The 11577-nt window shown below is 31.1% G+C and overlaps 2 protein-coding genes across 2 annotated transcripts in view; one reads left to right on the forward strand and one right to left on the reverse strand.

Moving 5' to 3' along the window:
• The window catches only part of LOC123694843 (cadherin-87A-like), a 63051-nt gene extending 62503 nt beyond the window's left edge, over positions 1–548 (forward strand). The window contains exon 36 of the mRNA XM_045640438.1: positions 436–548. Within this exon, the coding sequence (XP_045496394.1) occupies positions 436–510 (75 nt within the window). The 3' untranslated portion in view covers positions 511–548. The remainder of the gene's footprint in view (positions 1–435) is intronic.
• A 4928-nt stretch (positions 549–5476) lies between these two features.
• LOC123695175 lies at positions 5477–7850 on the reverse strand. Its single transcript, XM_045640935.1, has 5 exons — positions 7791–7850; positions 7174–7368; positions 6676–6816; positions 6183–6281; positions 5477–5770 (listed from the first exon to the last, which is right to left on the reverse strand). Exons 1-5 carry the CDS (start codon positions 7842–7844, stop codon positions 5477–5479), a joined length of 783 nt encoding a protein of 260 aa, XP_045496891.1. The 5' UTR covers positions 7845–7850.
• Between the last annotated feature and the right edge of the window lie 3727 nt (positions 7851–11577).

An 11577-nucleotide genomic window follows, 5' to 3' on the forward strand; every position in this document is an offset into this window, starting at 1 on the left:
ATCAATGACAGTATTTTATAGCAAATTCGCGCATTTTATTTATAATTAAAACGATAACACCAATTACATAAATTGGGTTTGCTTATTTTAAACTAGCTGTTTTCAGCGGTTTCACCCGCATTGCTCCGCATCCATTGATCTTAACGTGATGCTTATAAACTATATTCCTCGATAAATGGGCTAACACCGAAATAATTTTTCAAATCGGACCAGCAGTTCCTGAGATTAGCGCGTTCAAACAAACAAGCTCTTCAGCTTTATACTATTAATTTTAAACAAAGTTATAAGTATAGACCATACATTTTTTCGAGCATTTCCATATGTTTTGGATTTAAAGTTGTCTCATTTATATAAATCCAATATTGAATAGAAAACGATCCATCAAAAAAAATAAAAAATTTTTTCTTGTTAAAAGGAAGTTCTTTTTATTTCCAGGGTAGCACATTCAAACCCCCAACAGCGAACACCCCGGAGCCCCCGCCGCGCCCCGCGGGGTTGGGACCCCTATAAATTTTTACATCTAGATATTAAAGTAGATAAATTTATTGATATATTATACGGTTTTACAAAATGTTTATAATATTGAGAAATTATTTTTGGTGGTAGAAAAATGAAAACGAAAAAATACTTCGTTATTTAAAATGATACATAAACTTTTCAAGTTACTTTATAATTTAAAATAGTGTTCTAAAATAAAAGTAAATGAATTATTTTAAACTAGCTGTGCCCTGCGGTTTTACCCGCATTGGTCCGCTCCTGTAGGTCATAACGTGAAGATTTATAGCCTTCCTCGATGAATGGGCTATCTAACACCGAAATAATTTTTCAAATCGGACCAGTAGTTCCTGAGATTAGCGCGTTCAAACAAACAAACAAACTCTTCAGCTTTATAATATTAGTATAGACATGGACGAATATAATCTAAAAGGACTGATAATGGTCATACTAGAGATCGTACCCCGTAATTTCAGACTATTACTAGATGGCGCTCTGATTTGAGCTTATTATTTAATTTGCAGCTTTAAAAGCACCACTAGTGACCAATTTTAGAACTATGGAAACAGCAAACTATCGATTTTCAATTATTACATCTAGAGGGCGTTGTTTTAAAAACTCCGGTGTTTTTGAATTATTTTAGTTTTTAGTTAAGAGCGTTCATGCTCTTCACAGGGCTTAGTGCAGAATTACGAATTAGAATTATTAATTTTTTCAAGCGTTGAAATAGTTTTGCTGAAATCATCATATCTGCTGTTTATAAATGTGATACTGTCTTTGAAACTAATAATTTCTTGCTTTATACAATTTAAATCTTACGAAATCCTATTCATAATTGATGATTCCAGTGAGCGCCGCAGCTTTTCCATCTCTTCGGATATAATCTCTCGAATAGAGTCAGCTGATAATGCATTATTATTCACAGCGATAGGGGATTTAAAAGATGTGCCACCTCTACGTGTTGTAATGTTATCAGGACTTCGTTGTAACAATTGAGCGCATGAGCGTACTGGGGTATTTTCAGTATTCAGAGATCTTGACTGATGAGTGGAACATTCAGGGCAAAACCATTTTTTTTTTTAATTCGCTTGTCAATTGTTTCTTTTTGTCAGTTGGGAACAAACATGCAATATTATGATAATTTCGTTTACAATGAGGGCAAGATAAAATCCCAGCGCTGCCTTCTGTTGTAGCTTTGCAACAGGCAAACTGCATAATGATTGGAAAATTTAAGTAATTAAGAAAAAAAAAATAGTAATATATTTCTGATAATATGACCCCTGTCAGGATCGATCTTCCTACTAACTGTTCTAAGTCCAGTTCACTTTGTACAGAGCTACGAGTGTCTTGTAATTTTCAACGAAATTATGTTTCTTATTGTATCTGGTAAATCGTCACGATAGATGACAATGTTAATTTTATTTGTAACTTTTGTTTTTAATATATTATACCGTCAACCACTTTTATCACTTTTACGCAAAAAGTTTCCAATGTTAATTTTAATAATAAATCGTGATGTATAACGCGTATTCGTCCACAAATCAGATTGTTTTTGATAACTTAAGCACCACTAATAAAAACTTCCAACAAGATATACCTACTATTTCAATTAGATTTGAATTTAATTTGTAACCCGCTTGATCAAACACGTACGCTTCACACTGACGTAAGTTTCTCATATATAAAAAAGTACTCTGTGGACGTAAGTCGTAAGCGACTGACTGTGTTGGTGTTATCAAGTTTGGGTCGCTGGCTAAGACATGCTGGACATTTCCAAGAAGACTTCTTTTCAGGTAACATGGCATAAAATCTCTTATCGTTGGTTCCAGCGCACTGCAAGTCATACGCTAAAGAACATAGGGAGCATCTAAGGAAGTGAGTACCTTTAATAAGGTTTCGACACCCACTACAAACATTTTTTTTTTTTTTGTAAGGTGTTTCTCAATGTTAGCCAGAAGGGCTATTACATTTTAACGCGGACGCGGGGGTGAACTGAAGGTTCACCCTGGTAGCGACATGCACAAGGGCGTCCCCCCTTGACGGGGACCACGAACCTCGGCTTGAGCTGTCGCTTGAGTGGAGGAGGCCAGAAGGGCCCTAAGCGGACGGGACTACAAACATTCGACATAGTGATCAGAGTAGTGTATAAATTATATTCTTTATTTTCTGTTAAAAAAAAAAAATATGTCTATATCTTTTTTCTTCTTAATTATTCCCTTGTAAACAGTATTACATATTTATATGAGCAAAAAATACGGGAAAAGAAAAAAAAATCTAGATGTACGGCGATGATTTGAACCAGCGTCCATCAGTTTATAAGTACGAGACTGAGTCAATACAGCTACAGACACATATACGTCTTACGTTGAAATTTATGCTCTAATTGTTCGAGTAATTCTTAGATAAAAACAGTTCATAGCAGCGTGGTCCGTGAAAAAATAGGCGGTTCATCCTTGAACTCTCATAAATAATAATTATTATAATAAAGTTGTGCTCATTCATTTAACAATTAATATATCTTTAATTTAAAATTAAATTTATCGTATACCTAAACTCCAATACGAATATCAAATGCCTAAATACGGAATCCAATAAGAGTGAAAGAGAAATTTTGCGACAGTCCTGCGGAGGTCCTGCGCGAAACCGCGATGTTGCCGCATCGCATGACAGCAGCAATTGCGCGCGACAAGCGCGCGACGTTGCCAGTTGCCACTCCTATATTATTATAAACAAACAATAAAAATACGCTCGCGAAAGCAAATTCGGGGATTTTCTAATTATTAATTGATAATCATTGAATTCGTTTTGAAATAGCCTGTACTTTATAATTTTTAGTGTTTAAATAGACATTTATAATGTGGTGCTCATTTTTTTTGTTATGAATTTACTACGCTACTGTATTTTCTTTGTTTTAGTTCAATAATTGAACACCCGTACAATTTTGTTACGAGCCGCCTCTTGCCTTTATAATATTTTACGTTTTATATTTTACGTTATAGTTTACGTTTTTTGCGTATTATATTTTACGTCAAGATACCTTAGGATACTATTTGGCACATTGATTTTTTTTAGAAGCGACATCTAGTTGAGACAAGAACCATTCAATTATAAAAAAATGCCAAATGATACTGCGAGTGACATCTATCGACTAAATTGGGAACTGAGAAACGAATTACGCTGTTTACTATGGCTATGATAAGTCCTCTAGATATTTATTGGGTCCATGGTATAGATTACTTAATATTATTAAACATTTTGTAAAACCTGTATATTTTATACGTATTATAATACGACAAACGAGTCATTAGCTTTGAGATGAAAGTATCTCGATAAGTTGATATTATGTAAATATAATAAAAAATGCATGCATGTTGGCGACGTATTATTTATATTATTCATTGAAATGCTCAAAAATATATAAAAATGGAATATTGTGTAAAAAAATGTTGTGTGGTTTTATGAAACCACGGTAAAAGTGAAACTTTTTTTTCACGCTAGACATTTAACTAAAAATTATCGTATTTGTACGATAATTATCGTACGTATCGTGCGTCACGCGACATGCGCTACACAGACCAAAAAGTTTGAGACGATGTAATAAAAGTTTCACTTTAAAAATCCTGTTTTGCATAAAATAAAAATAGATTTTTTTTTTAATATTGCCAAGTGTGATATATCAGATTAATCATAGTACAAATTGCAATATATTGTGTCATACATTTCTATTTGTTAAAAACTATGTGTCATGAAAAATTTACCGGCCGAATTATGAACCTCCTTTTTTTGGAAGTCGGTTAATACTCTTATAGAATACTCAACACAGAAATCGTATCATTTGTGGTAATAATTTAAATATTATTTTATTATGTTCGTAATGCGACATTATTACTATACATTTTCTTTACTTATTTCTATTTTAAAAACCATACGTTTTAAATGCTCCTTACTTTCTTGTTTCTACCAAATTTTGATCTTTAGTCACCAGTAATACGTCGTCAACGTTCATTAATTGTATAAATACTCCTATAGTATATATTTGTATATTTAGTTTAATATTATAGATAATTTTTGTATCAATTTTTACTTATATGAATATTTTTCTACGCGTTTCTAACACAAGACAATAATTTTGTGATATTTTTTACAGAATCTCAAAATCTTAGCCATGATGTATTTTAAATTATTTTTTTTTTATTAAAGTTTACGGTATTATTTAATGAATCGATTTTTAATGATTTACATATATTTTTTTCAATTATACATATATTTTCGAATATTTACGTGTGGTGTGTCAAAATCGAATTATTTTTCAATGTGTAAACTTTTCTGAATACATATTTACAAAAATAGATTGCCATAAAATTGTATTAATAAAATAAATTCATCGACCAGGAAACTAAGCGACCAATGAAATCTATAAATTTTTCATGGTCTATGAATTTCAAAATCAAAATATTGTACAAAGTATGTAATAGAATATATTTTTAGATAAGATTTTATACTATAATAAGTATTTTTGTACATATTTCATACGTACATTTACAACGAAGTATTTGATACCACTTTGATATTAATGAATAAATGATGATTTTTCTATTTGTGTTGTTTTATTTTTGAAAATAATTCTTGATTTACCTCTATGGCATCTGTGTCATACTATTTCTATACTGCTTTTAATCCTTTATTCCGCAACGCCGTACAAAAATCATGGAGACAAGGGGAAAAAATCTCTACCTGTACTTTCCAATTCTCATCTACACTCAGTTGGACAGCTTACAAGTGACGTCATAGTGCTGAATCTTATTATTTTATGCTCATATATCGTTCTAGATAGGTCGCTTGGTGGTTCAAATGACCCATAACTTTTTCAACATGGGCCTGTGTAACTCAATGTCGTGGACTATTGTATTAAACAAGCATTACAAAAATGTGCTAATTTCCCATCTCTGATATTTTCATGTGACATTTTTTATATTACTGACTAATATTTTAGTGGACGGATAATTTTCAACCAAAATTGTAAAATCGGCCCTAAGAAGAAGGAAAAGCAATAAAACACTAAATATTTTGCACTATTTTTATTCTTCATATCATAACATATATTCAAGTTATCCATAATACTTCTAACTGTATTTAGATATTGAGATAAAGATGATTTTAAACACTCTTCCAAACTGAACGAAGCATACACCATTTTAAGGTACAAATCGCCCATCGCTTTATGTTTCAAATTGATTAGCCGTTGAAAAGCTATGTCGAAGTTGTCTCGCTGCATCTAGAAAAAAGATTCAAGTAGGTAAGATTTGAAGCATATTTCAATGGTATTTTTGTAGTAATTTAGCTAAGTAATCTTAATATATATAAATCTCGTGTCACAATGTTTGTCCTCAATGGACTCCTAAACCACTTAACCGATTATAATAAAATTCACACACAATGTGCAGTTCGATCCAACTTGAGAGATAGGATAGTTTAAATCTCAAATCGTTTTAGAGAAAGCGGGCGAAGCCGCGGGCGGTAAGCTAGTTTAGGATATAAATTGAGCAGTATCTAGGTACATACTAAAGAATGTTATATTCCTAGTTTTAGTCAAACTGACTATGTACTTATCTGATACTAGATATTAACATATAAAATACTGGCTTTTACACTCGTCTATACGGTCTAACTGAATGTAATGTACTTACATATTCGACTAAACACAATCCAACAGCCTCTTCATTCCCCGGATTATCCTGGTGACACTGATTAGCCAAATATCTGTAGCTTTTCCGCCATTTTTTTATCTAAAAATATTACTTTAAATGAATCAAATCCAAAATTTCAATGAGCCTATTACACTATAATAACTAACATCGAAGAACTAAGTTTTACTTCTTTCTTGGAATCCATATCAAATTTATTTATAAAAACTTAGTGATTCCATAAAAATCTAGCTATACTCTATAACCTACTGAAAAGGTTTTAAATAATTTAACGTGTAAGTGCTATTTTTATATAATATTTTAGTTCTAATTGGTACTTATTCAAATGCTATAAAAATGAGAAGTTTTTTAAATAAAAAAAAATCCATCACGGATCGAATCACGCTCAGTGATCGATGTTTTCTTCTTAAAAAAATCTTGGGTTTCTTTTTGCTATAACTACAAAAAAAATAATCAATTTACTATGTTCCCTGACCTCCTTAGCAACCTGATGAACAGCTTTCCTTTCAGCATTATCAGCAACACTGGCTACTTTGAGACATTCCTTTTCACTCTCATAGTACGTACTTTCCGATTTCCTTATTTCCTTCTCGTGTAGGGATAGGCAATCGAGCCACTGATAAAATAATTACAGAGTAGGTCTTAGGACAGATTCAATGAAAAAAAAATTGAAAAGGATTCATAAAACATTGCTTAGGTATATATCAATAATAGATCATAGATTTGTTATCAGTAAAATGTTTCGTTATCAGTTTTATAGGAATAACTGGTTTTCGCTCTATCTTATATAATATTATGGTCATTGTAGGGCTGAAGGTACCAAATTACATTAGACTGCGAAATTACATCAACATCTTTATAATAAATAACAAAAATCTATCTATCCATGCATACTTTCGCACATACCTACTTCTAGACTAACTTACATGCTACTGTTCCAAAAATAATTATAGTAACATACATTCTGGCTAACCACATTAGTGTTAAAGCTGTGTTCCTTATGCCTGGTCATATCCAGTCTATAATGTGACGTCACATTGACCAGGAACACCTGATTTTCCATGGCCCAGCTCTTCAGAAGAACTTTGTCACTCTTGTCGAGGTCGTGGGATGATTTTATATATTGTTCGTATTTGAGTAATGTTTCCGATATGGTTGCTGGTGCAATCTGGGAATTGGCAACATATTAGTGTTTCGAAAAATTATTTGTTTATAACTATGGAAGAACTAGTTGACTCTAGGTTCTTCTGGACTTCTGGTTATTCTGGCGACAAGTATCTATAATCAAATCCGTTTAATGGTTTTCGCGCGAAATGGCAATTTGAAACTTTTGCATAACTAACTAGTTTGCGTTTTAAATATTAGTAGGATATTTTTTCTGTATTATTTTGAAGTTTTAAAATAATCAAATGTGAAATGATAAATAAAGAAGTTGTTAGAATCATTTATTTGTTTTATTTTTGCATCCTTCCCTAATCTTTATTTTATCATAACAACTAAGTTAAATCAGAAAATATTATATCAATTGTTAAGTATATTTATATCTCTAGGTACATAGTATTTTTTTTTTTATTAACAATCTGCACTCACCTTACAATGCACATAACTAAGAAGTAAGAAAATGAAATAAACACGACACATCATATCTAAATCGCATCAGTGCAAGCACTAGATTAGTGCATGTCAAGTTCTAAGAGTCAAGGGACATAGATAAGGGAATATACTAGCTTTGAACCCGTGCTGTGCTGTTTTAAATTTGTTGCGTTGATGATATAAAATAGAGTCAAATGGAGGCTCTTATTGTCGGAGGCCAAGACTCACTTTTTGTCCCTGCGCCACTCTAGTAAGTAAGTAAAGTAAGTAAGAGATGTTATAAAAATTTGTTTGTTTGATTTTTACTTAATAGGTTTATTACATACTTTATTTTTTATACAGGGTGAAAAGTTTGAATGGGCCTGGAGGAACATTCTTTAAATAGGTACCTACTTACTGTCGATATGATTTTTTCGGAAACATTCGTTTATTTTTAATCAGCAATAGCATTTAAATACTCACTTAGTCCGGGAATCGAACTAGATAAAAAGCTAAAAATTTAAAACATTTCTATCCAAACTACTTAAAAGACTTCTCGATATCCTACTAAGAATAGAGTAGGTACTAAACGTAAATTTGGTAAATCTTCTTATACATTATAAAATTACGGTTACATGTAAAGATTAGGTGTAGGTATTATTAATAAAACACATATTCTTCGTTAAGACTTTATTACAAAAATATTCATCAAATTAACAACAAACATTAGCAATAGTTGTACTCTCGATATAACATATTTTGTTATTTTACAATAATTTAATAAATTACGACTATCACAGTGAGACTAAGTACAGATTATTCTAAGCTACGTCTAATTAATAACTAGGGTGATCGAATGAATAATAATGCATAATTTTGATAGACATAATCTCACTGAGTAAGGAGATTGTAAAAACATAGGATGGTCTGAGTGTTCATTACGTATTAACATAGAAAAAAAACAATAATTATGTTGAAATAATATTTAATATATTTTACATTGTAATAACGTTTTAGTAAGCATTGATTTCGCCGTTATTCCCCTATATTTTGAACATTCTAAATAATCATAATAATTATCAATAAAGTTTAAGTTTCCCCTGTCTATAAAAATAACTAGTTCGAACATAATAAGTGGGAAATTTATTTTATCAAACGATCACCAGCGTGTCCTAGACTTACATTTTAATGTGACTGAAAATACGTATTTTTTATAGTAAGTTAATAAAAAAGCATAAATAAGGCTACTTATTGAAACCATACGACATTAAAAATAGAAAGATATCTATACTAGTCTTTCAAAAGGTTTTATTTTTAAATATATAATTCTAAAAAAATTAAAATACATATTTTCAATCACGATCAACTTAACCTACTAACAAAAATTGTTAAAAAATAAACATTTATAACTTAGGTTATTGGAGTATGTTTGAGTTAGTTTAAAGTTACATTTTAAAGTTTGTACATAAACATATTTAATACTTCTCTAGAGAATTATACATCAAGCAAGTATTATAAAAGAAATATAAGAAATTCAAAATGAATGATTGAACAAAACGATTTAAAGGATACGGATCATTTTAAATTGATTATCCTTAGATTTAAAATATTTTTGAAAAGTCAGTCAATTTCAAATCTAAAAATTTAAGTGGTTAAACAAAGATTAGTAGTTGTAGGTAGTTGTTAAGTGAATTAAGTCGTGTAATATTCGTTCAGATACATATTACTTATTTAGTTAACTTATTATAAAAATCTTCCGTATACAGGGTGTCCCACTCGGCTCTACTTAAAACTATGAGTTCCATGAAACAAACATAATACAACATATTCGGGTCACCCTGTATATAATATATTGTACTTATATAAGTACTATATTGTACTTATATAACCAAATAATTAAGACACCTATGGCACAAATATATTAATAAGTAAGCAACATACAATAAGGTTAAATACAGTTATTACATGTTTGTACGGGAATTATTATTCACTTATTTCAATAAATTATCTAACTAATATAATTCTATAGATCGTTCGAATATTTTTACAATCGTTTATCGACAGCTCGTTTAAAGATATAAAAATAATAAATAATAATAAATATTATCCAATGTAGTTATATTTTATGGCCTATACATTAAGTATAGTGTTAAGGCCTGTTCAGATTAGAGCGGTATCCGCTACCGTGTCGTGGGTAGCGTTCTCCCGATGGCTCTAATCGCGTACCGATCGGTGTACCTACGCGATTAGTCTCTATTATACTACGTAATAGATTTATCGCGTGCCATCGGGATACCGCTGGATACCGCTACCCACGGCAGTAGCGGATACCGCTCTAATTTGAATAGGCCTTTATGCATTTTGTATGAAATAAAGCAATACTGTATTCTATTTAATACACATAATATTATATTATTTTATAGATATTTATTCTTTTTATTACTTCGAATGAAGAGTCTCATTTTATAAATTTATAAAGAATAGAAAAAATTCGATCACGAGGCGGGACTCGAACCCGCATCCTTTCGCGCGATTCCGGGGCGGATGCCTGACCAACTCAGCCACTCGTGACCCGCCAGAGCAATCGAATTTATTCTATTTTTTCTATTCTTTATAAATTTATATTTATAAAGCATTTGAATGCCATAAAACCAAAAAATACGAGTCGAGTCTCATTTTGATTACGTATCATCAATTAAACAAAAAATAAAAATACTTCACTGTAGGAATTATACTTATATATTCGTACACCTCTTTTAATACCAATTAGGAACTTTACGTAAAATCTTATCTTAATTTGAACACAAACCAATAACAATAATTTTTAATTTATATTAGGGTACAGAATAAACAAACAAGCATAATGTTTTGATGATAAAAAAAAAAGTTTTTTATTACTTAGGCAAAATTAAACACATCCTGTATAACGAAGTATCCATGGCATTTAATGTGAGTTTAACTATATTAATTATTAAAGAGAAATAGGTAACTCATACTATTTCTATTTCCGAATTTATTTCACTGAAAATTATTCAATCTTCACAAACTATTATTACAATAAATCATATCATATGGCGAAAATCTAAACTAATGTTAAATTTAAAGCACTCGCATAACCAATCGATACCTAGACGAGATCTAAATGAATATTTTGTAATTTCCTTATGCCGCATTCACACTTTCGAGCGAACAGCGAAGCGAACAACGAACATGTAGTAAATATTAAACCTTCGCACGTCCTACGCACGTTATTCGCGCGTAACTAAATCTGTATTTTATAGTAGGACGCGTGAGAGACGAACAAGTTATAACGATGCAAAAGTGCTTCTAGAAAAATTCTAATCTTTAGGGGAGCGGGGGGCTTGTTGTTACAGGGGTAAGAAGTTACACGCATTTTTTACCGGGATTTTTAACTCTTTGGTAGACGTAAGTGGACTCATTTGTTTCGTTATAACATAGTGCGTTGCAAAAAAACAATCAGTGACCCGCCGAGCGGCAAACTGTTAGGTTATGTGCACGTGTCTCGATTTCCATCAAGAAAGTAACAAAATCTTTTACGAAATTTTTGATTCCTGCTGTCTATATTTGTTATTCTCTAAATTTTTTTCACCTCGAACGTTCATAATGTATCAAGTTTTAATTTGTAATAGCGTTTTATTCTGCTATTGATATCCATTAATGGCGGCTTTAATTTTAATTAAAAAACGTACCATGGGGCAGGTTGTTACAATTTTTCGGGGTAGGTTGTTACATGTAAAGACTTGCCTCAGACCTTGTATTATCGTTCATCTCATTTAGTATCATT

The sequence above is a fragment of the Colias croceus genome, chromosome 10, assembly GCF_905220415.1.
Source record: "Colias croceus chromosome 10, ilColCroc2.1".
Classification (NCBI taxonomy): Eukaryota; Metazoa; Arthropoda; class Insecta; order Lepidoptera; family Pieridae; genus Colias; species Colias croceus.

Excerpts from the sequence above, each read along its gene's own strand:
- LOC123695175 (XM_045640935.1), bottom strand. The coding sequence starts at position 7,844 with ATGATGTGTCGTGTTTATTTCATTTTCTTACTTCTTAGTTATGTGCAT. Across the intron at positions 6,817-7,173 it reads ACAGCTTTAACACTAATGTG|TGGCTCGATTGCCTATCCCT; the intron begins GTTAGCCAGAAT and ends TTATTTTATCAG. Across the intron at positions 5,771-6,182 it reads GATTGTGTTTAGTCGAATAT|ATGCAGCGAGACAACTTCGA; the intron begins GTAAGTACATTA and ends TCTTTTTTCTAG.